At 41.5% G+C, this 25,375-nt stretch overlaps 2 protein-coding genes across 7 annotated transcripts in view; both read right to left on the reverse strand.

Annotated features, from left to right (window-relative positions):
• LOC146756495 (ankyrin repeat domain-containing protein 42-like) overlaps nucleotides 1-6,513 on the reverse strand; it is a 12,375-nt gene extending 5,862 nt beyond the window's left edge. The window contains exons 1-5 of the mRNA XM_085524539.1: nucleotides 5,238-6,513; nucleotides 4,146-4,309; nucleotides 2,507-2,614; nucleotides 2,127-2,246; nucleotides 1,560-1,695 (exon numbers count right to left, since the gene is read on the reverse strand). Coding sequence (XP_085380665.1) covers nucleotides 1,560-1,695; nucleotides 2,127-2,246; nucleotides 2,507-2,614; nucleotides 4,146-4,309; nucleotides 5,238-5,256 — 547 coding nt within the window. The 5' untranslated portion in view covers nucleotides 5,257-6,513. The remainder of the gene's footprint in view (nucleotides 1-1,559; nucleotides 1,696-2,126; nucleotides 2,247-2,506; nucleotides 2,615-4,145; nucleotides 4,310-5,237) is intronic.
• A 1,715-nt stretch (nucleotides 6,514-8,228) lies between these two features.
• LOC146756496 (pre-mRNA cleavage complex 2 protein Pcf11-like) lies at nucleotides 8,229-25,375 on the reverse strand. 6 transcript variants are annotated; one of them, XM_085524444.1, is made up of 16 exons: nucleotides 25,162-25,375; nucleotides 21,831-21,956; nucleotides 19,538-19,726; nucleotides 18,929-19,120; nucleotides 16,904-18,012; nucleotides 16,443-16,632; nucleotides 15,716-16,355; nucleotides 13,910-15,222; nucleotides 12,881-12,968; nucleotides 12,083-12,205; nucleotides 11,450-11,555; nucleotides 10,969-11,152; nucleotides 10,446-10,568; nucleotides 9,855-9,947; nucleotides 9,146-9,181; nucleotides 8,229-8,447 (listed from the first exon to the last, which is right to left on the reverse strand). In XM_085524444.1, exons 1-16 carry the CDS (start codon nucleotides 25,348-25,350, stop codon nucleotides 8,322-8,324), a joined length of 4,827 nt encoding a protein of 1,608 aa, XP_085380570.1. In that variant the 5' UTR covers nucleotides 25,351-25,375; the 3' UTR covers nucleotides 8,229-8,321. The 6 variants fall into 6 exon arrangements, 4 of the variants coding, with proteins under 4 accessions (XP_085380570.1, XP_085380569.1, XP_085380568.1 ...); XM_085524443.1 differs by having other exon boundaries at nucleotides 8,229-8,531; nucleotides 11,450-11,552; nucleotides 25,162-25,374; XM_085524442.1 differs by having other exon boundaries at nucleotides 8,229-8,531; nucleotides 25,162-25,374.

Here is a 25,375-nt window from a genome sequence, read left to right on the forward strand (position 1 = left end):
CTTGAAGCTGAATTATATAAAGATGATTTAAGTTGACAGTGGTATGTAGAGCACAGCACTTCTGTTAATCTTTTATTAACAGTGTTACAATGCATTTTCTTTCTTCTGGATGATAACAGAAGCAAGTGCAAACTGAGCTACCTTCTATGTTGTCACCAGAGCACCTAGCATCATGATTCTTTATTGCCTGAGCCACTACACCAGATGTCCTGCTGGGATGTAAGAGCCCCAGGTCCTTTAACAAAGCCTGGGTTTGCAGAACAGAACATAGACATCAGTTTTCTGGGTAAATGGCACTCGGCAGAGGATAAAATATTTTAAAATGGATTTAAAGAATAAATCTAAACCTGCAAACAAGTTATAGAGGTAAGAAAATAGGCTATTTAGAACAAATAATATGACAAACCTTAAGAAGGCAAATGTTAAAGGGGAAACGATGTAACAAGAATAAAGGGTTGAAAGACAGCATTCACCTTACAGAGTAATTTGAGGCAGTAGCGTGGTAAGCAAAGGGACAGTGGAGAAACTATGAAGGGCAAGAAACAAAGAGTGCTCATTTTTTGTGCTAAAGTGGCTACACACAGGATTTTGAAGAGAGTACAGACTATAGATAACACAGAAATACTGGTATGCCATAAATCAAGATGGAGAAATCAGAGGTAAATGAGAACAAGGGTTTTACCAAGCCAGTTAAGAAGTAGTTGGATGCAAAAGCTTGCATATGAACATGCCAGAATCTGATCACACTGGCACAGCTGTTCAAGCTTGGCATACATTCAAAAAGGAGCAGATAGCAGCAGAACCTGCCTGCTGCCCCACCTGCCCTTCTCCTCCTATGATCTCCATTGGCACAGGCACAGGGAATGCCCACCTACACAGCACTCAGTCAGGCTGTGCCTGCTTCTGATGTGAGTTATGCCAGCTCCCAGGAGCTCTGAGCCTTGCCAGCAGCAGTGGGAGCTGAACAGGATACTGCTGCCAACCAACAAGTACTTTGGGATTTATGTATTCCCCCATCATTATAAAAATAGAATAACGAGGTTGATAGCATGGAACAAATCATACAGTCATCGGTTAGGTTTGGAAAGGACTTTAGAGACCATCCATGGGCAGGGAGGCAGTGATGCTTCCCACTAGACCAGGCTGCCCAAAATGCCACCTGACCTGGCCTTGAACAGCTCCAGAGACTTGGAATCACAGAATGACATGTTCAGTTGGAAGGGACCTCAAAGATCACCCAGTTCCTACCTCCTGCCATGGGCTGCCTGCCCCCCAACAACTCAGGCTGCCCAGGGTCCATCCAACCTGACCCTGAGAACCTCCAGGGATGGGGCACCCACAGCTCTCTGGGCAGCCATGCCAGGGCCTCAGCACCCTGTGAGTAAAGAATTTATTCCTACCATTTAATCTCCTTTTTTAGTTTTAAGTGGTTCCCTTCTGTCCTACCAAACCATTATCTATTGTCCTATCAGTGCTGCTGGTGTGTTTTATATATGATGTGCTAGAGTTATCACATCCACAACAAGGGCTGAAAAACCAAATGATTATTCCTGACATACCTGGAAGGTTTCCATCAGTATCCACATCACCTATGCATGCTCCCCATCTAACAAGAAGCTGCAAACAGCCCAAGCGACCATGAAAAGCAGCATAATGAACAGGCTTCCAGTCATTCCTGTCTGCTGCGTTTACATTCTAAAACAAAAGCTGCAGGTTAGTTTATGAAGCTTAGACATGAGACATTCTATAAATAAGTATCAACAGTTCATTGTGCTACTTTATTTAAACAAAATCAAATATTTCTCCAAATTCAAGCCACGAAAGCGGCATAAGACGTATTTCTCACAGGTTCGTGGCTTCATTGAAATAAAACACACATAAAAGTTGTGTTTTCAGACATCTACCACCGTGTTAGTCGTTATATAATACACAACTGGATTTTTTTAACATCTTACGATTAAAAAAATGCAAATTTACACTACAAATAAATTCACAGCGTCACCAATGAGAATGTACCAACAGAGGTTAATCTATAGTCCCAAACCTCAGTTAGTGAGGGGTTTGGTATGGAAAAGGATACCAGACTCTGGCTCTGCATTAGGGAATTGCAGGTAGAAGGCTCTCACCGCTCCACTTCGCAGTATGGTTTGCAATGTGTACGACTGCCCATGGGCTGCAGCCAGGTGTGATGGAGTGCACCCGCGGTCATCTCGAGCTTCTAGGTTTGCTCCATTTATTAACAAAGCCTACAAGAAATGCAAAGCTCACAGGCTGAAAGAGCAAACACTGTCTCACAGGGTGACTTGAGATGGTCAGCTGGGTTCCTCTGATAAATCTGATAGCACAGAGGGAACAAACGAGTGCAGTCATTTTACCAGTGACTTGGTTTCAGCTGTAAAGACACAGAGCCAGCTCCAGTAGGAACACTTTCAGCTGATCTTCATGAGGAAGTGTCCAAACCAAAGGCCTGCCTTCCTTTTGCTGGAGAGTGAATATCTCTACATACCTGCACGCAAGCATCCTGCCCACAGATTGCCGCAAGGTGAGCTGCTGTCCAGCCTCTGACTGTCACACGTGTCACATCAGCTCCATGCCAGAGCAACCAGTGAAGGCACTGCGCAACCAAAAACAAGCTCTTATTCATTTAATAAACTCTTATTCCATAACAATTCTTATAACTCATCTGAGGCAAATGCTAACTATAAATCAACAGTAGATGTTACATTTCAAACAGTGTTAGGAAATGACATGGTCTCAAGGCTTCATCCAAGGGCACAAAAAGCACAACCAACCTACTAATTGCAATGACTTGCAGTGTGCCTTCTTTATCTTACAATTCCATACTTAAAATGCAGACTGTGAGAGCGTTCATGTGGCATGAGGTAAAAACACTGGGGAAAAATGGTGCAAAGATGCTCATTTGAAGTCCAGCTAAAATGAACAGCAGGAAAGATGCCATGAATCAAATGTAAAGCCTCAGTTCATTTATTAGGCTTTCTTGAGTATATGTAATCCCATCTCTCCTCTCACCCATCACAGATTATTTTAACTTTATTCACCTTTTTTTCAGCAGGTGTTATTGCTTTCCATGGAAAGCTTAAAGAACAATTAAGAAAATAATAAACTACAAAACTAGTTAAAGCTTTTTGTTACACATCATTACTATTTACTGTCTTCTTTTAGGCTAGTCTCCAGCTCTCTTTCCTTTGGGACTTCATTTTTTATACGGTTATTTACAGCCTTGCTGTTTCAAAGTAAGATCGCTATAAACATTGCACAAGGAGGCTGTAACAGGAAGGTGAATGTGCTGAATGCAGCAGCTCAGTCCTTCTGGAAATCAAATCATTTCTGCATCAACAGTCAGTGTTCTTGCTTATGAAAATGAACTGTATTTGAACTGTTTCTGTAGAGAATGAGGCATGGGACAGAACACTGGGAAATGAACAAACATTTTTGTGTCACTTCTCGCTTGGCTCAGTCACTTTCAGAATATTAAACATATCCTTATGGATTTTCCAAGTGTTCTGAGTGAAGGGGAAAACACAAGGACAAAAGAAGGTAATGAGGCTAGAAGGGGAGACCAGAAGGCACACCTTGTTTGGTGTTAGAAAAGCTCTGATTTTGTAAAATCTGAGGACACTGATTACATAAACTGCCTGGGGCTTCAGAAAGGTAAAATGTAGTCCTAACAAACTGCACATCTTTCCTTAGTGAATACCTTAAATCAGAAAAAAAGAGCAGGCAGATATTATAGATCTAGCTTGATCAAAGCTAGCAATGTTGTGTTCAGCCTCTCCCCAGAGGAAAACGTTAACCCATAAAACCTTGCTGTGTCCAAACACTAACATAAACAGGGGAGGCATGGCTGTTTTCAAGGGTAGATATTTTTAGGACAAGGGGGGATGAATTTAAACTGAGACAGGGGAGGTTTAGGTTAGAGATTAGAGGGAAGTTTTTCACACAGAGGGTGGTGACAGGTTGCCCAAGGAGGCTGTGGATGCCCCATCCCTGCAGGCATTCAGGGCCAGGTTGGATGTGACTCTGGGCAGCCTGGTCTGGTTGTTGCCAACCCTGCAGGTGGTTGAAACTGGATGATCATTGTGGTCCTTTTCAACCCAGGTTATTCTATGATTTTATGATTTTACCTCCAGGCTTCCAGAGTGTGCAGCACAGTGCAATGGTGTGAACTTGTGGACTAAATCCACCTCGTCGATAGAGGCTCCACGTTTTATCATTAATGCAAGCTGTTCTACATCACCAGCTTTCACTGCCTCATGTACACTGGTGTAAGTTTGCTTCTTCCTGACATCTAGTGAGGGATAATAAAAGCATTAGCCAGCTCAGTCACATTTCAGAGAGATGAAAGAAGTGATGAATCAAATAAGCATCAGGGTGACAGTTTATAAGAACCAGACAATAGTGTAACCTATGAGAGGGTAACTTGTATCAGCACAAGTCTTTAGCCCTTTGTGTTTCCCAGAAGCAAACCAATATTCAAGAACCTGAAAGAGCCACGTCCCCTGCAGCCACAGATAAAGAACAGGACAGCAGAGAAACTCCATCTATGTATACAGATGCTGGATCAAGTCCAACCCAATGCTGGCTCTCTTCCTAAACTGTTTCATCAATCACGCCTTCAGGTGTTCAGCCATTGCTCCTCAGGGGCTCTGCATGGCCACACTCCTTACTGCCACCCAAGGACACGGCACACCAAGGGCCCTTCGCTAAGTAGGCAAACCTTGCTAATAGGACATAAGGTCATGCAGATGCTCTTGACTGAGCTGAACCTATCAGTTAAAGCTGCTACATAAAAGCAATGCTTTATACAATGTGTTAGTCATCCTGCTCTGTTCTGCTGCTATACCCATAGCACTGCTCTGGCACAGGTTACTTTGTTAGAAACCTAGTATTTTTCTCCCACCAAAGTCAATAGTGTTTTCGTGGACTTCAGTGGCTCAGAATCAAACTCTGAATGTAGACACAGCGTGGTCCAAAAAAAAAAACAAAACCATCACCAGGCCATGGGATCAAATAGTCTGTATTTTCCTTCAGGCCTAGTTACTGTTTGACACTGTAACTGTAAACAATGGGAGCTGGATATCTAAATCCTCTTGCAACATTTTGGCATTTTGCCTATATTTGCCAATAAAAATAAGTGATGTAAGTAGTTTTAATGGCTGGGATGGCTAACTTGAGATAGCTAAGCATATGAGTAAGCCAAAACAATTGATAATCACCTTCTGGAGTAGTCATCATTCTGGAACCAAAACGCACCAACACTCTTTGATTAAATTTCAGGCTCTAAGAAGTCTTGAAGAGGCAGGTTGTTGTTCTGCAAGTCAAGCATACACAGAAATATTGGTCTTAAGTTATTAGAGCCTCAGTTTTCCTGCCCGTGGAGAAGAAATTGAGGCAACAGTTCAAATAGTTATAAATGTGAGATCAAAAATGTTAAAGCATATCAATGAGTTGCTGCTCAAAGGTGCCTGGCGTACATAAAAGCAGAAATTATGATGAAAACAGCTGACGTTGTTTACCAGTACTTATACCTGTTCCCATGTAGTCTGTAGCATGAAAGTAATGCTTGGCCAGATTCAGCACTGCCACAGAGAGGAAAAGAGGGGGTTAAACTGTTTCATTAAGCAAAGCTGAGTGTTGTATCACACCCTGGTGTACCATCACTTCACTCCCACTCCCCCCAGCGCCAGGCTGTACCACTGCCCTGCACAGAGGCAGCAAAACAGTGCATGAACCAACACCAGCTGCAACTCAGAACAGCTCATGTTGGAAGGGACCTCCTGGGGTCCATGTTTTTAAATAGAACTTAAGTACATGCAGCATTCTCGTGTTGTGTTTTCTAAACAAAGCATCACTAGGACCTGATTTTCCCCCAAGGGAGAGACTTCTCACGATGCCAGGTGAGGGTTACAGACTTCAGCACGGTGATGCAGGCTGACATCAGAAGCATATCTAGCCAACCAGACTGCTTGCCAGAGCACAAATGTGCTTAACACCACGTACCAGTGCAATGGGTTCAAGGTAATATTTACTGTTTTTTAATCCAGAACAATTTTGCCCTCTTTTTTCTTCCAGAAGGGGCAATGAACTACAGCTGTGTGCAGGTGGGTGCCAAGCTGCAGCCCCATGGCTCAGGCACCACGAGCACAGCTGGGACTGGAGTTTAATGAACAGCTGTTAACACAAACTCCCTACAAAACACAACCAGTTTTGAGAGCAAGTGATATTTTCCATAACTTCAGTGCACTTTGTTATCAAATGCTTGTTCCCTAGTTGCCCTGTAGAAAGAAGTAGATAAGAGAGTAAGTGTTACAATGGTACTTAGCCAGAATTCACCCAAGAAATTACTCAGCCTGAGGGAAGGAGACAGTGTTAGGTTTTCCCTACATCTCCATAACACACAAAAATAAGCCATTGTGGTGCTTTTTGGCAGCAGTTGAAGGGGATGAGGCACAAAACCACACAGTGGGCAAAGACCGAGGTCCTGAGCCCTGTGTGGGGTTATAACCCCATCCCAGCAGTGCCCGTGGGGGTTATGCCACCTTTCTCCGCGTGTTTGGCAAATATCGATTAGTCTGGGGTATTTTAGGTGGGCCCAATACGAAATATGAAGTTAACTAACGGGCAAAACAACTGAGGAGAGCCGGAAAGCGCGGGCACAGCCGCCCCGCGGGCGTCCCCCTCACGGCCGATGGGGGGAAGCGGGACAAGGAGCAGCACAGCCCGGCCCGGCCGTCAGGGGAGGACGCGGGGATAAGGCTGCGGGCGGAGCAGTCTCACTGGCCGGAATAGGGCTGGAGCCGCGTTCTCCTCTTCTTCCAGTCCTTCCCCCACACCGCAGCAGGGTTGCTATGGGCGCAGTCCTCGCGGGAGGAAAATGGCGGGCGGCCATGGCGGCTCAGGGGGACGGGCCCTGCCCCACAGTGATGCGGGAGGTTGCTGTGGCTCCTCTCAGAATCATGAAGGCCACATCCCTCAGTGCCACAGCACTTCCCCAGCAGCCTGTGCCAATGCATCACTGCTTTTAGACCAGATTTTCCCTGTATCAAACCTCTCACTGCAGCCTTACATAAAGGTGTGGGTTATTGCTTGAGGTCTGGTTGTCAAAGTTCACAGCTGATACTTACAACATGCACTGGGATGAATTTGGATTTTCTGAGTACCCGACCTTGCAAGAGCCATCTATCCTAAGACAGTGACATTTCCTCTGACTTTTAGATGAAATCCACCCCTGCCCCTGAAATCCACACCTGGCAAAATGCATTTTTATCCCAAGACAAACACCCTATGACTTATGCACACTTACACTTCCATGCATACATACCTATGCAGCTTACTGCCCATCCCACAAACACACCCAACCACACAAACCCACTACAGAAAGGAAAGAGACTGACACAAACATATGCTTCAATTTTATTTATTACATTTAAGAAGTATTAACATCTCAGGATATCTGGTTTATCACCTAAATTCAGTCATAAGCAACGAAAAAATTAAAAAAAAAAAAAATTAAAAAAAAAAACTTCAAATGAGCATTCTTAGATTCATACCTCCCCTGTAAAGAAAAGTTTGTCCAGCTGTATTAAACTCTTATGTGTGACTAATGGGCAAATTTATCATTGAAGATGTCTCATCTACCAGGCATCCTGGTTTGTTAATGGTCTGTTGGCACTTGTGTTCACAACTGAGCAACTCTGGTTGCTTTGTTAAATTCTGGCATTTCTACCCAAAACAGTCTTATGGTTACTTGTTTTAACATCTGGATATGTAAAAGATTGTTCAAGTTAAGGTTAAGAAGAAATCTAGGATTTTATCTTGAGAAGTCCCAGCATTGCTTCCCTTGATCACCCGCTTATGAAATAACTGAAGGAAGTTGCTTGCTTTCACTTTTCTGAATCTGATTCAGCAACAGGTTTAAAACTGAGGTCTTTTTATTTCCATTTAAACTGAAAAAAGTACAGAAACGCTGTCTTTGTTTGATGGTGTGCATAAACATTACACTCCCCGTATATAGCAAAAATAGGTTTTATTTATAATTTACATTTCCACAAGTAAAAATTGTACATTTTTTACATATACAATTTCATTCCATTAAATTTTCACGCATCTACAGAATTTTCACATAATGACACCTGAAACAGTGCAGGCAATAAGAAATTTAAATACAAAAATGTATTTATTAACCAAACAGTCGCTGAGGCCCTGCCTCAATTTGAATGCTTTTATTTCCTATAAAAAGTATCTGCTTTCCAGAATTAACACAGGAGCTCTTCTGTAAAAAAAAAAAATCAAACCTCATTCTAAACAGACTCATCTGGTTCTGTTTTAACATCTATAGAGGCAGGTGTGCTCTCTTCTGCACAGGCAGCAGGGGTGTCATCAGGTTCTTCTTTCACTTGAGGTGAGTCACAGGACTCATCCGTTTCCTGTTTAACAATGTTCAACATAATATTTAGGGGATCTTCTACAGGGGTCTTGCTGGGAGAGGGTGTGCAATCAAATGATGATGTCTATAAAACAAACATTCACACAGCATTAACACATTGTTCAAACAACCATTTTTTTTTACCTTCTTTTCCTTTCTGTCTCTTTCAAAGCGCAAACACGTGGGCAAGCAGAGCACTCAAAATCCAAACTTCCACTTATTACTTTCTACTTTATCTAATAATACAAAGTTACTATATCATAGCATTACTTTTCCATAATTACTATCAAACGGTATTATCCTCACAGCGATGAAATGCTTAATATGTTACTGTAAAATATTCCCAACTATTCCCCCCACTGTTAGCTCCCAAGTCATAACAAATTTAACATATACTAACACTCATTTTCTCCGTTTCTTAAAATTCTTAAGATTACACATGCTAACAATAAAATCATAATGGCTTCACTTTAGTCTCACCTATATAACACGAAAGCTGTCATGGATACATCATAGCTAACTCTAACTATACATTACAAACTTGCCATTCCCAAGGCATTCCCTCTGATTCTTTGCCTAGGCACATGCAAGAGGAACTGATTCTGCAGACCTGCTCTATATAAAGACAGTGATCAAGCAAACAAACTGAAAGCAAAATAGTTTTAAAAAATATATATATGAAAGTAAAGGTTTTCTTACGTTTTGGTAATCTTCATAGCAGGATGGATGGAAAATCTGGAAAATAATTGTTAACCATTTAAATACATTAGGGATACAGTAAAAGCACCAGTCATAAACAGAACAAATCCAAATCACACTATTCCTCCAGGACAACAATGTGTAGAACAAGTATGGTGTCAAATGTGACTGGGAAGATATCTGGTGTATGCTTAGTTAGGAAAAGCCATCATATAAAAACCTTGTTTAGCACAGGGAAATAACTGGACCAAAACCAACACCCACACTCACAGGACATTCACAGAACAGAATGGGTGGAAGGGACATCTGGAGCCAAGCTGCCCAGCACCACATCCTTTGGCTTTTGAAGGCCTCCAAAGAGAAACAGGCTCCACCACTGGGCTCTTTCCAGCACGGTCTCTCTTGTAATGAGGGGCCCAGAAGTGGACCCAGTAATCCAGGCAGACTCAACAATGCTAAGTAGAGAAGATCACCTTCATTCATCCTTTAGCAACATATTACGATGGAAGCCTATTGAGCCTGTACTAATGATCCCAGGACTTCAAGCATGTCCAGAGGTTGAGATATTTATACAACTAGAAGCAGGAAAACTAACAGGGGAGTCCTTCAGAAAAGATGGGTCACTGTGGTCTATTTCTGTAATTCTTCTCTTATGCTTTTGTTTTGCTTTTTAAATATAAATGAGTGCCACGTAACAAGATTGGATTACCTTCTCATGCATTCTGATAGCATTCTTTAGATGCCACTCTTCCTCTTCCTCATCCCAGTACTGCTCAAACTGCTCCCGGCAGATTTCACACCTCTGAAAGTTATTGAAGTAACATGATAGATACATGGTGTTATTAAAGCCATTACTGAACATCAACATCAAGAACTTGGCTAGTAACAGTCACATATATATATACATTAAGATAACACGAAAACTACATTTTACCTCCACGCTTCCAAAATATCTTTAAGAAAATGTTAATAGAAATTATTTGAGTACAGTTGGTAGAATGAGCAACAACATTTGTCAATTGAAAAAGTTAAGTCTTTTCCCTTTAACAAGGAAGTCTCAGCAAGACACTCTGTAACAATCTAATGCTGTTTTACTGTCAATTAAGACAATCTGGTGCAGGGATTTAGTTTATTTCATGGCATCTTCCAAAACTCAACTCTGAGTTAGAGTGAGAACTGCACAAAGCATTAACACCCTTCACACTTCTCTGCAAAATAAACAGCGACCTCTGAGAACAAGGCACAAGACTTGAATCTACTTACAGACCATATGGGTTACAGCAGGAAAACTGGAACTCACCTCAACTGCTCCAGCTGGTCCAGCAGGCACACTCTGAAACTGCTTTTCTTTTGCAGCTTTTTCAAAGAACTGGCTTTTTGCACGCTCCTCTAGGTCGGCTATTTCTTCAAACTCAATCCAATCCTAAGGACAAGAATTCAATCACAATCACAAACAGCCAGAAATCATTAAAAAATACGTTTGGAAAAAAAAAAAAAAGAAGAAGAAAAATGGAATCCCTGAAGTAACAGATATAATCAGCCTTAGTTCGTTAAACTGAAACAGTCTGTGAAAGGCCATTATACTTCAACTTCCATTTCATTCTTAGTCCAACCAAAGCAGTACGGATAACTCCAAGCTGCTTATTGTTCACCACATAACAGCCTTTTCTTTTGGCAAGTATGTCTGATATATCAAGTAGTTTTCATACATCACTGATCACCAAACTCCAATGGTAATACAACTTCAATCTCAATCCCACTCCATGTATGTGAAACACCAAACCCAGCCCTAATTAACAAGGCCCAGGTCCTGCATTGCTCACCGTTACGCTGTAGTACCACCTTCTGTGTGTAATTTTTCGGCGAACGTCTTTTTTCGAACGGTTCTGGCGATAGTGCCAATCTAAATGGTCTGCATAAACGTCTGTCTTTGAAGTAGTAAATCTCATTCCACACGAGCAGCACTGAATTCCAGTGTATAGTCGATTTATAACACTATCATAACGCCTAGAAAAACAAAAAGAAGTTAACATTTCTTTGGAAAGAAATTGGAAGTTCCTCAGTAAGTTGTTTCAAGTGACCTCAGGAGTAGAAGAAAAGCATGATTGTCCTATAAGGTTAAAGCATTTGACAGTCAAAGCATTCATGTAAGTACATTAAAAAGCATTCAAATAAGCATGAACTACTCACAGTGAACACACTAGCATTGTTATATCACACCTACTCAATTGCCTTGGATTAACCGCCTAGATACCACCATGCCATTATTCCTAGTGCAGAGTAAGCTCATGCTGCAATACGCACTGACTGAGTTCTTCAACTTTAAAGTTCGTGAGGTCTGGGACATCGTGATCACCCTGGTCATCATCCTTCTCTTCAGCAGCTGGCTGCGCCGATGTTTCATTCGCTTCTTTAAAAGAAAGAATTTCATCAAAATTTCAGCTCATTTTCAGAACAAAATAAGGTGCACCTGGATATTATTTTTATTCAAATACTAATAAATATAATCTGACTACATTAACCTGAATGTGCATAAGAGCTGAGTCAGTCTCATAGCTTTAAAAAGCGTACAAAAAACAGTATACAACTCCAAATGGCAATTTAACATGACTCTACTTCATCTAAGCTTCTGGCACTAAAATTCAGTATTTAGAGAGAGACAAATATTTCAGAGACTGACAGGAATCTGATTAGAATCACTGACAAGTTATTGAGGTGGGGCACCAAAAAAAAAAAAAAAAAAGAAACGGAGGCTCTAAATAGCTTAAAAGATACATTTAGAAAGTTAATAATTCACTTTATCACACGCACCAAATGGTTTCCCACAAAGATCCATTTAAGAAAAAAGAATGCAATAGTTCACATAGTTCTTACATTTCACTTTACACTTTAGCTACGCGTAAACTGGTGAGTCAGAATGTAATGAAAGCTACATACGTGCTGAAGTGGAATCCGTTTTTGACAGTTTGAGGATTCCTGTTGACAACAGTTTAGCAAACAATTCGTTGACATCGAGCTGACCAACGTGGTTATCAGGATATGAATGTGGAACTGCTCCTCCTAGGAGAGGGGAAATAAGGTCACAACACTCAAGGAAACCAAAGGTTAGCATAAAAAAAAAAATCACCTCCATCAGCATTTCACAACACTCTTTTCCTTCTACCCCTTTTTACTTCCATTTTTAACTTCAATCTACTCATCCACTTCAGTTTGCCTCATACGCAGCCTTTGCCTCATTTCTGCCCCTACAACTTCCTTCCTAATGTGTTTTGAAATGCCATCTACCTGTTTTCTACTGAAATTCCCATGGAAAACGTAGTATTTTCTTGTTCTGTGCTTAAAGATCTCATGAGAATCCATCTACTTGTATCATTTACAACTTGATACAAGACTTTTATTACTAACAATTAATATAGTGGGAATGTGTATTCAGCCTGGCCAATTGAGGTGCCCTTCTGCTATGTGAAAAGCAATCCAAAAATTGGTTTCAGTGGTTCTGTTTTGTTTTAAAGTGTAACTACATACCAAAACCACGCAGTTAAAGCACTCACTGCTTGAGAGAAACCCCTGGAGAGATGACAGTACTCCTGAAACGCCACCTACTGCCATCTCACAGAGAAGGATGCCCTTTAGTGTACAAGGACCCACGGCACCATCACCGTACAGCACTAATTTTTGTGGTCATGAACAGAGAACAGTCCAAAGGACACAGAAGGAAGTTAACTATTACAGTACCTGCAGGGTTCTGAACAAAGCTTCCAGGATTTGGTAGATACTGTTGACCTTGGCCATAAGGTCCTGTCTGAGCAGACATGTGCGAAACCTGTAAAATTAAGCATTTAAGCAATCTTGGCAAGGCAATTTGTTTTTAATTATTCCATCATTAACCTCTACACACTTCTCAGTACAAACTTTTCTTCTACTTGCGCATCCTTCAAGCACATTTTCCACTTAAAGTATTTCAAAGCAATCCTTTTCACCAAAAAAAAGGGCTAATAGCAAAAGAAACTGGTAAACGTTCACCAAGATCACAATGAGGTTTTATCTAATAACTGAGATAGTACCCATGACATGAAATGCATCCTGAAAGATGGATTTTCAGCAAGCCAGCTGCAAGAAACTTCAGAAAGAAAATAAATTTTTACAGCACGCTTGTAGTATGTCCCCTACAACCTCCAATCTACTGGGAGAACAGACATTGTTTTCACTGATTTACAATTACTTTCTCCTTTAGAAGAGAGCGCTTCCAAGAAGCAAACGCAAGGACAACTGACACCATAAAGCCTGCCAGTGCCATGATCATTCTTCAGAAGCCATAGCTTAAAAGCCTGCATCTTTCTCAACTGCTCCCAAGTTATGGTTGTCTCCAAAAAGACTGCAATTATTTTGGTTCATTTTAATTCTAAACCTCTCAGAAAAAGTAATTACGTATATTCGCTTCAATAATCTCTCATGATTTGTAGGTAACATGCTTTGTGTAAGAGAAAACATCGCATTCTTCCTATTACTTAATTCATTTTCAAATAAAAGATACTGATGTCAGTGCAATATCCTCAGCTATAAAATGGTTGCAAAGAACTGGCTTTTAATTTCTAAAAACAAAGACTTAACAAATAGCAATGCCTGCCCCTTTTTCCTTGAATCATCCAGATACTACTTAAGGGTATTTTTAGTCTGCAAAAAAATGCTTTTAGAGGAAAAACTGCTAATTTTCTACACAAGAATACTTCTCTAAGTAAATTATTTACTAGAATCAGTTCTTACCTGATGACCTCCCATTGACATATTATTGAAGTTTCCGTATTGTGAACCTTGAAGTTTGTCATCAAAGTAATGTCCGGATGCTCTCAATGCAAAATTCTGTGCTCCTGGGCCAGCTGGCCCACTGAAATTTGGTCCTAGTGAACTGTCAAACATTTCAGGCCTTTGGAACTGCATTCCATGAGCTGGTCCGCTGTAGCCCTGTCTGGGATGGTCAACAAACGGACCACTTTGTCCATATGGCGACATCTCTAATCGTGAGGCAGGATGGCTAGCTATATTTTCAAAACGTGAACCATGAAGGCCAAGGGGCAGGTCAAATCTTGAGGCAGGCTGGTGAGGGCCATAAAATCTTTGAGGTATGGCTGCATCAAATCGTGGCTGTGCGGGCTGGCCAGGAGCCCTTTCAAATCTTGGGCCGGGCTGTCCATGAATTCCATAAAATCTTTGCAAAAGAGACAGTTGTCCAGGTTGACCATCAAAGCCAGCATGACAGCCATCAAATCTCGGACCGGTCCGTCCCATAGGACCATCAAATCTAAGTCCACCAACGCCCTGGTGCACTGGTCCATCAATCAACCTGGGCCCTACACCTGGCTGCCCATGTGGCCCCTCAAATCTGAGGCCGCTTCCAGGTTGACCATGGGGCCCCAATGGCTGTAAATGCGGACCCTCAAACCTGAGACCACCTTGACCATGAGGCCCCAAGGGCTGACCATGAGGTCCCTCAAACCTGAGACCACCTGAAGGCTGACCACGGGGTCCCTCAAACCTGAGACCAACTCCAGGTCCTTTGAATCTAGGACCACCAACAGGCTGGCCTGCAGGCCCCTCAAACCGCAATGGTCCAAGAGGTCCCTCAAGCCTCAAAGGACCTTCCCCACCAACCTGTCCGTGAGGTCCTTCAAACCTGAGAGCCCCTGCCAGCTGCCCTGGTGGCCCATCAAATCTTAGGGATCCAGCTCCCCCTGCTCCTGCCAGGGGCCCATCAAACTGAGAAGCACCTGCCCCCACCAAAGGGCCCTCAAATCTCAGAGCAGCTTGTCCAGTCGGTCCATCAATTCTAGAACTTGAACCAGCAGTAGGGCTATCGATAAAAGGACTTCCTTGTCCATCTGCCCCAACTCTTGCAGCAGATGGTCTAGATGAGCCATCAAATAAAGGTCTGTCTTCCATTAGTGCACTTATTCTCGGCTTTGCTTCTATGCCTCCAAATCTTGACCCTGGACTGTCAGGAAATGGTTCTTTATCTGGATCTTCGTATCTAGCTCTTTTGAAACGTTCATTGAATGGTGATCTTGGTTCATCTCGAACACCTGAAAGAGGAGAAAATAAAAGATAAGGCACTGTACAGAGAAGGACCTAGGTGTCCTGGTGGACAAAAGGTTGACCATGTATCAACAGTAGGCCCTTGTGGCCAACGAGACCAATGATAAACCTAGAGTGCGTTAAAAAGAGCACGGCCAGCAGGTCAAGGGAATAATAGATGAGGTCAGGCTCTTTTCAGCAGTGCTCAGCGACAAGATAAGGTGCAATGGGAACCAAACTGTAACATAGAAAGTTCCATAAAAACATAAAGAAAAAAGACAAAACACTTTACTCTGAGGGTTAAAGAGCACTGGAACGAACTGCCCAGAAAGGTTTTCCTTCTCCAGAGATAATCATAATCTGCCCAGACACTTTCCTACTCTAAGGTACTTGCTTTAGCACTGGGGCGTTGGACTATGTATCTCCTACAACTCAACAATAACTACTTGCAAAAAGATTGCAAATTATTTGACATCTGTAAAATAAGGCAAAAATACATACCAGATTTCCCAAGCAGCTGTCTTTCTTCACGGTTATCAAACCTACAGACTGCATCACCATCGATCTTCTGGAACTCTGTTGTACCTTTTCCCTGCTGTCTGAGAGCATCTCTGAATTCATCTGATTCTCCCCAGTTGTCGTAAGGGTCGAAGTTTTTTGAACCTCTTCCTCCTTTACTAGCATTTTGTTCCTCAAGCCTTTGTCGACCCTCCAGAGGTGAAAGGTTATCAGCAAAGGGTCTGCTGGTGCCACTTACAGGAGAGTGCCATCTTGATCTTTCTCCAAAGGGTTCTTTTCTTTCAAACTGCACTCCACACTTTGCTTTCCCTTGCTCACAGTTCACAGAGAGCAATGCATCAGGTACATGATAATCCAAAATATCATCAGGATCCAAGAGATCAAGTCTTGACAATGAATGCTGAACTTGTGTCCTCTTCAGTTTAGTTTTATGCTCATAGTATGTTAACTCCGCATCCGACAGAAGAGGCTTCCTTTTCAAAGAGCCTTTTTCATCTGTAGGGCTATCCCACACATTACATCTGTGCTTTCCTTCCTGGTACTGGAACAGCTGTCGAATCTGATGAGCTACCACAAGGAACTCGTCTTGTGTTATTTCACCAGATGCTAAGCGGTCATTGGCCTGTAACATAAAGTTTGGATTTCTAAGAAGAAAAGCAAAGCACAACTATATCCAAGACACCTCTACAAATCAATCAATCAGTATTACCTTTTTAAGTAATTCTCTCTTGCTTGCAGACGTCAGTTCTTTGGGAATTTGCAAATTGGCATCCACACTTAACCGGTGTTGCTGTTTCGGTGCTCGGGGTGACAGAATTCCTTTAGCAGCAGGCCAGTTTTCTCGGTGTTGTTGGTGAGGGGATTTACCAACTGCTTGGTGTTCTTCAGTCTGCTGAGAGCTGTGAATAGGAACACGTTTAAAACACAAGTTAGTTATTTATTCAGGATGTATTACATCTCTATCAGAACCGATCATGGTAAAACATCACTATCGATTTAGAAAGTATGCATAATTGCCATTTTTTACTACAAGCAAATTATGAATCTCAATCAAGAACTTCTGTCAGCATGGGCTGTCTGAATGTTTCCTCCCAAACCTAACTGTACTTCAGCCAAGAGCAGAATTTCCACTTACTTCAGAGAGAATTTGTTTGAAATATGGTAACTTACTATTTATTTTCCTCCCAACCGGGTTTCCACCTCTTGCCTGCTTTGGATCCCTGCCAATTCTCTGCATTCTCCTTTGGATCAGGAGAACCTTTTGTAGAATGCTGGCTTGCTGTTTCTTGGGGCCTGTCTTCTTGGCTTTTTTTCACCCTCCTTGGATCTCGCACCTCTTGTTTAACATTTCGCTTATTAGAATTTCTTTCATCTCTTGCCCCTTGTGAGGCTTCTTCAGCAGGAGACTGTTCAGCGCCAATCTGGCATATCTTTCCAATTTTAGGAGTTGAAGAAGTGGGAGATAAACTCCTGAGTCTTCTTTTGGGTGATCTCCTCTCTCTTCGTTTTGGAGAATGTGTAGATGGTGACCGTGACTTAGGAGAACGGGATCGTGACCGTTTTCTATTACTGGATCTCCCTTGTTTTTCACCCTGTTTTTCTGATTCTTCTGTAGTCACATCTTGTTTCTGGACAACACCATTAATTGTTTTATTCCTGCTGCCTACTGGTCTATGCTCAGATGTCTTATGCTCATCTTTTTCTTTTTTCTCTGTATTTCTCCTCTTTTCTTTCACCTCATCCCCTTTGCTCTCTGGCTTTTCTTGAAGATGTTTTTTCAGTCTTGGATCCCGTTTACTCATTTCAGATACTTTTGTGCTTTCAGATTCTTGGGTTTTAGTATCTTTAGTATTGGGAAGCTTGTTTTTCAAAGGAGATGGAGATTTAGACTTCGTTTCCAACTGATCAGGTTCTTTCTTTTGTGGTTTTTCACCTGCTTTCATTTTCTCTGGCTTTGTTGAGCTTTGTTTTTCAGACTGGGATGTTTTGCTCGCCTTGGTATCAGACTGACCAGATGCGCTTGGTGGAAATTCTTTCCTATGGGACTGATCTTTAGCATGAGAAGAATGTTGTGACATTCTATTAAGTCGAGGATCTCTATTTACTATTTTGACATCGTGAAGTGGAGGACTTGGGGATGGTTTGATCTTCTCAGACTGTAACGAAGCCTGAGTAGGCGTCTTAACGGCCATGTGAGGTGTCTGGGACACATGTGGCTTGGAAGGTGCTGGAACTGAAGGTATAGAAGATGATCCTTGCTGAACACTAAGAGAAACAGCCTGAAATAAGGTGACAAGAAAAAAAAATAGCATTAATCTGTGTGATACAACACCTGCACAGAGATGATCATGTTCTGTTTTGAAAACAAAGATGAAAATAGAAATGTTTTGAAGTAGTTATCAGACTAATCCATTTAACTGAAAATGACCCATTCATTCCTCATCGCAGCAATTAAAATAACATAGTACCAACACAAAAGGCGAAGATCAAGTACAAAGTCAATACTACAAGGTCAACGCAGCAAAAAAAATCAACGAAAGCACACCTCAATACAGCTTTAGTTTTTCTATACATTCCTCATTTCCAAGACAACTAAACGGCCAAGCATGTTTATATATTTTCATTTCTACACTTCTACGATATTTCACTTTAGTATCATCAACTTTCAACACAAGATGACTTTCAATTATGAATGTAAAAACAAAACAGGTTTAAATGCCACCGCCTTCAGATTGTGACAGCCACCACCCTCAATGTCACCCTCAGATTGTGACATCAAACCAACCTGACGTAATGAAGACACCAACCTGACGTAAAGAAGAAACTGCCTTGACATTTCCAACAATCAGGATTCCCCGTTCCTTATGGAAATACTCAATTTTCTAAGCACAAATGTATTCAAAAAAAGCCTTGTTTATGGTGAGCCACAAAAAGAGGTGGAAGACACATCACAGGTAGACATAATTTTCAAGATGAGAACAAAAGACCACAAACATTTTTAATCTGTTCTGAATGTAATCCTTAAGATTTTTATGTAACAATTACTGGTCTAGAGGACCAGATCAACTTGCACTACTCTAGTCCTAAAACAGCTCCTCTTGTCTAAACTTAACTGCAGTTACCAGTATAGACGCTAAGGTACGACCAAACAAAGTGAGACCAAACTATGGACCATTCACCAACTATCCTACTCACCAACTGTGCTTTAGTCTGTTCCAACTCCAGCTCTAACTTTTTTTGCTGAAGTTCTAACAACTGTTTTTGCTTCACAAGCAATTGCTGCCTTATCAGTTGCTCCTGTGTCAAATTCTTTTGTATTTCTGGAACAGCTGGAGGAGTAGAGGCACCAGAAGTGACAGCAGAGGTAGATGCAGTAGATTCCTCTGGCTAAAAAATAGAACATAAGGTTACATTCAACATCTTAATGGATCCAGCTAACTCCATCTCTCTTAACTGCTAGTGTGATACAAAACTGGGACTTAGCTTGCACAAGTTAATGACTGCATTTTTTATGCAAAATACAAACAAAACAATTTCTGCTCCTCTAGGAATTGCCTACTGTCATAGGATTAACTGTGCCACCATGACAGAATATGGCATTTAACATAAATGTTTGGAAATCTAGAATTCAAGTTATAAATACTTACAATAAGCCCCTTAAATACTGAGTCCATAAATTCCTCTTGCCTGTCTCCAGAGATCAGATGCTTTATTCTTATCACACTACGTTTGTCAAAAGCAGCATACAAACAACAAAAACAACACGTACTGCCATCTGTTCATACAGTAGGTATAGAGACTTACCGATTTATTTAAAAACTTAGGATTCACATGGATGCTAGAAGTATTCACATTTAGGGGCAGAGGTTTAATTGGCCAAGCAGGATCTAATGAGTTGACTCTGACGTCAAGTGCATACAGTTTCTTCAAAGGAAAAATATCGTCCCATGTGGAGCGTAATTTAAATAAACTTTTCCTAGTATTTGCATCCACCTAAAACAATAAAACAATTCTATGGCTTGTTAAGTTAATATAAAACAACCTATACTTTTCTGTAGAACTTAAGATCTCATATGCTTTATATTCTTACCAAAGTTATCATTTTAACACAACGAACTGGCTACAAAGAACTTGTAAGTGGTGTAGATTGATACATCTACACCAACAGAATCGGTAACAGAAGTTCAAATGCGGACATGTGAAGGTTTAATTGTGTATTACCGTTCTCTGAGAATTTTCTTTCAGCTTTTCCATTACCAAAATTCTCATTTTACTTGGCCAATTTCTGTCAAAAAAAATACAGCGACAAAAATATCCAAAGAAAATGCCTCTGAAACAATACAGTAACTCAAATGTTCGTGCTGAGCGGCACACAGCAACAACAACCAAATCAGAGAACAACAAACTTTCTGAACAGAGAAAGTGTTTTGTTGAGCTGTTTAATCACTGAAGGTTTTTTTCCCCCTAATAAATCCCCCTAATAAATCCAACAAAAGGTGTATGAGTCAAAACGAACTCAAGTACATTTCAGTTCAACTGCAAAATCAGACCCATAAATCAAGCACTAATAGTGCTACAACCCATTTTCTCTTTGCAATCAGATGTAGCAATTAAGCTCAAAACTCACATTAAAGAAAAAATTCAATTAATCTCATAACTCAAGTAGTTAATTTAAACAAATGGAAAACATCTGCTGACAAAACACATGCTGCTGCTAACTCAACCATTACACATTGACCCTTTTTTTTTGGCTTTTCAACCTTTTTCAGGCTACAGTTTTATTTTAGTTGTCACATTAAGACACGTTGTCCAGAAAGTTCAGAAGTTCTTTGAAAAAGAGGGCAGGAACTTCAATAAAAGTAACTCATACTTAGCTAGTATGGGTGGGAGGTGCCTCTACACAACTTTCAGTGTGAGGGTATCAAGTTCACCGCTGCCATGACTGAGCCAGTTTCTGACATCGCTAAGTGTTTAAAGATACCTTCAGTGATCATTTACTGATAAAACAGAATCTCTAGCAATGTCAGGGTGAGAATTTCATCTTGCGATATCATGAGTTATCTAAAGTGACTGACACTTTACATATTGAATATCAATTTAATAGTTCTAGTTAGCTTATTGGACAGTTAACTACAAAACTCAGCAAATGAATTACCCAGAGCTTCAGCTGCAAGTTTAAATGCAACTATGTGAAAGAACACAAACCAATATTGGAAAAATAAGTAAATGCCTGCCTATCTACTCTATACAAAGGAGTTCAATATCTCTGAGCTCACTATTACAATCTACCCCTTATTTAGTCACTCATTGTACACCTGAAAAACAGATATAAAACATTCTGGGATCACAGATCCTCGCTGCTATGCAATAACAAATACACCAAAGCTCCACTTATCTCATTCAGATGCAGTGCCACTTTGTTATGTTAGGGCATACAGGAAACCACAGAAATTAACCATTAATTCAACTTAAACCCATTCAAGTCCAGTCTTTCAAAAGCCGGACTTGGATTTGCCATTCTCATTGAGGAATAAGCACAATTACTTCACTGGGTTTAAAGACTTAGGAAAAAAAAAAAAAAAGTGAATACATTTGGCAGCAATTTTCAACACTGAATGAAATTAAAATGGGTATCTTTAATGTAACAAAGCAATAATATACTCTCACAACCTCCCCCCCTCGCCCATCATGTTTTTTAATCACAGACCACTTGAAGAATATCAGCTGCTAGTGGTATTTGTTGCAATTTAAGCACCCATTTTTCACATCAAAAATTAAGTGAATCAGACAAATCTAACTCAGAGAGCTCAGAAAACCTCTAAGAAACTGATTTTCAATATATTCCTGACACAAAGACTAGGTACTTCCTTAAAAAATAAATCAGCAATTCATAATTAACTGTTCTACTAACTTAACTTACAGGCTTGACAACAGCAGGAATGCCCTTCCACATTATAGATACAGTATTTGCCATTCATAAAAAGCAATTAGTTCTTCTGGTTCGGTACCCAAGAAAACCCAAAGCTGAGAGCATGTATTTATTTTACCAGGAACAACTTTGCTTAAATACAGAACTTTTCTGAAAGTGTAAATATACCTTTTCAAATACACAAATAAATGTTGCAACTAGGTTTTTAGTAAATGCAGTAAGATACTCTCTTCCAACTTTCTTGACAATGGAATCCATAAGGTACATAACAGGAAGCTTCTCTGACGCAGGAGCCTGGAGTAAGAAGAAGAAACTGAGAAGTTTAGTACAACAAAGACATACATTAAACTATATATAAAGGGATTACCAATCCCAGAAATACAGACCTCTCTTTTGGGTTGCCACTATCAACACCAAGGGATTTGCTTGGGATTTTGGTTTTGGTTTATACAAAAACTTAAAAACTTAAATCTGGAAAATCAATACTCAGTTCAAAGTATAACGCGGTGGGTCTACCACAGAGAAAAGGAACAACTTGGGTTAATCCTGTTTGTCTCAAAGCTTTGGGGTGAAAAAAGGGGGGGAAAAAAAAAAGAAAAAAGAAGCCCACAAGACAGTATTACTGCTAGTGTACTGAGTGCAGCCTTTCAAAACCCACTGGAGAAAGTAACTTGAAATGAGCAGGAAGCCATCGCTAGCACTTCAAGGAACTTCTAAAAAATAGTTTATCACTTGGACCTCCCGAATGCTGCTTTTCTCCATCTCACAGAACACAAATCAGACTTCCTGTGAACAGCCCGAGTTAGAGAACTTCGGTAGTAGCAGATTATACGTTGAACATCACAGTCCTTTCACAAGCCACACGCAGAAAAGGTCACAACTATATCACTGTAATCCAAGGGAACGGAGCAAGCAGTCCCAGTCTCTGATGGCACTTCATGTGTTTGGGAGTAGTTAGAAGTAATCACACAGAAATTAAGGAAGCCTACTTCAAAACGTGACAGCATTAGTTTAGCAGTGCCCTCCTTCCAACATCAGCTACTCAGGTGGCACAGTCTAAGAACCGTGACTTCAAAAGAGTTGGGTTATTTAAGTCTTCATTTTTTGGTAATGTTTATTATGTTCTCTAGCCCACGTTCCAATAACCACACAAATGGAATCCCAGATTTGAACCTCTTGTTTTCAGGTGATCTAGACAGTACCCCCTAAGCAAAGAAAGAGACCCACACAGAGCTAAACCAACAGCAGGGAGGCTCCGCATACCACCAGAACACACAGAATGCTAACGCTGAGCTCATCACCACAGAATTCCCACTCTTCTTTCAAATAACGTATGAAAGCTATTGTTGGAAATGTGTGGCTTTGGTTTTTTTTTATTAGTTTCCTAAAAGATAACTTAAAAAAAAAAAAAAACAACTGAAAATCAAACCATAATCAAACCCCGAGTCACAAACTTGCAAAAAAAAAAAAGATTTTAAAAACCAACTTTGTACACAAAATGGGTCTCAGAAACAAACTCTGCACTATACAATGGTAAATAAAAAGACAAATACATATTTCACACTTTTTATTTACATATTTTTTTATCATAGCAGTCACACATTTCAGAGCCATTTATTCAGTCGTAAAGCAGAGCACTCCAGTTTTACACTAAACAAAACTGTCTCCAGGCAACACTTTTTAAAAGTGGCTTAAGCAAAGGAGAGCACTTTCCCCCAAAAAAAACAACTAAGAAAACTTGCCTTGAATAAACCACAGTCACAAATAGTAACTAAGGCAAAACTAACCATTGATACAAGATTAAAGACAGCTTTCAAAAGAAGGAGGAAAAAAAAATTAAAAACACACTTCAGGGCAGGCTCTAAAACACCCAGAAATGAAGAAATTTGACAGCATTGATATTTATCACATGTTATATACATCCACCACTGCCCTTTAGGAGATATAATGGTGAGATCTATTCGATTATGACGTCACCTCCCCAAGGAATGGCAAAACTTGGTCACTGGTACCATTTAAAACTAGACTGGAAGAGGTCTGTGGAACGCTAAAGAGCCATCCTGCATTGGTAGAAAGACAGATTAAATAATGTAAGAGATCTTTCCCTCCCCAGCATTAAGACAATACAATTCTCACCATTATAAACAGCGATTTAAAGCCAAAGGGGGGAAAAAAAGGCCTATATTAGAGGGAGCCTGGTATTAGAGGGAGCAAGGGAGACAATGGGGAAGGGGTGACTGGCAAGAACACACGGTGGATTGAAGAAATAACCCTTTTCTTACAGAAAGCTGCAATAGAAAGGTACAGTAACCCCCTACCCCACCCCCATCCGTGTTCTGAGGCTGACTGATGTCAGCAACTGCCTGGGTTGGGCTCAGAGGGAGCCTCCTCTTTCCCTTCCTTTTCTATCACAAGGCTTTCAGACGCCATGTTAGGATCCTACAGGCTTTTCTACACAGTCGGGGAGAATTTCTTCTTCCCATCCTCACCAAATCAACCTCGCTAACCAAGACACGTGAAGATAACACAGCACTCGCTTTACTTAGGGCAAACAGCCACCTGCAAGCCAAACGGGTTACCCCAAGCCCACATCGCTTTCTCTAAGCAGAAAACACAAGAATCACCCGACCAGCAACACACACACTTCCCTACTAAGAGCAGATGATCGCCTTTCACCTCAAAACTTCCCTGCAAGATCAGCCCCCCACCCTTACTCCTCCAGTTAATATCTCACTGGGAAAATAACCTTATCTTTCAAACTACAAACGATACTTTAAAATAAATCATTATACTTAGCCTTTCTAAAGCGGACGATTTCCATGCTATAAACTCAACCTTATTTATATTCCTTCACGCTACCTGGATATAAATTGGGGGGGGGGGGGGGGGGTGGACGACAAGAAACCTGCACAAGGTCAGGCTCTCACTAACGAGACTTATAAAATCGTTATCTACGTTAGAAATCGCTAAATTCAACGGTTTTGACACCAGTTTAAAGGGGAAAACTCAGTTCCAAGGGCGAGGCTCTGCCCAGTCACGGCCAGGCCGCCATGTTGCATCTGCTACCGAACCCAAGGGACCCCAACCCGTCCGGGTGCCCTCGGGTCCCCTGTTCCCTACGGGGTGTGGGAATAAGGGGCAGCCCTCAGCCTGGCCAGGAAGGGAGGGGTAAAAGGCCGCTTAGGGGAGGGCCATGCTCCCTGCCGAGCCACGCTGTCCTCCGCTTGCTCCCAACAGCGACCCCCAGGCCTGCTGCCCCCACCCCCCCTCCCTCAGCTCTCCCTGGTCCCCCCATTGCCATCTCTGACCCTGGGAGCACCTCACTTGAGGCCCCGAGCCCTGCTCCCCTTCCCTCCCCCTTCCAGCCTCGGCCCCGCTGCCTCCCTCTCTCGGGCCCTCCTTCTCTCCCTGCCTCCTCCGTCCCTCAGCCCTTTCTCCTGACCCCGGCCGGTCCCCCCAGCAGTATAGGTAGGAGTAGTAGGCAGTTGAATATAAAAACCTTGGCGATTTGCGCCTCGATCAGGGAGACGATGTCCTTGGCGAAGGGCACGTTCTCCTTGGCCAGGATGGTCAGCATGTTGATGTGAGGTTTGCTGTTGAACGTCAGGTCCTCCAACGATGACTGGTAATCGCGGCACACATCCTCCCGGGCCTCGCTGCTACCAGTGCTGCTCTCCGGGGCCGACATGTTCCTCCGACCGGGGCCCGCACCA

Source organism: Coturnix japonica, chromosome 27 (genome assembly GCF_054131305.1).
Source record: "Coturnix japonica strain WE chromosome 27, WE-NBRP24, whole genome shotgun sequence".
Lineage (NCBI taxonomy): Eukaryota > Metazoa > Chordata > Aves > Galliformes > Phasianidae > Coturnix > Coturnix japonica.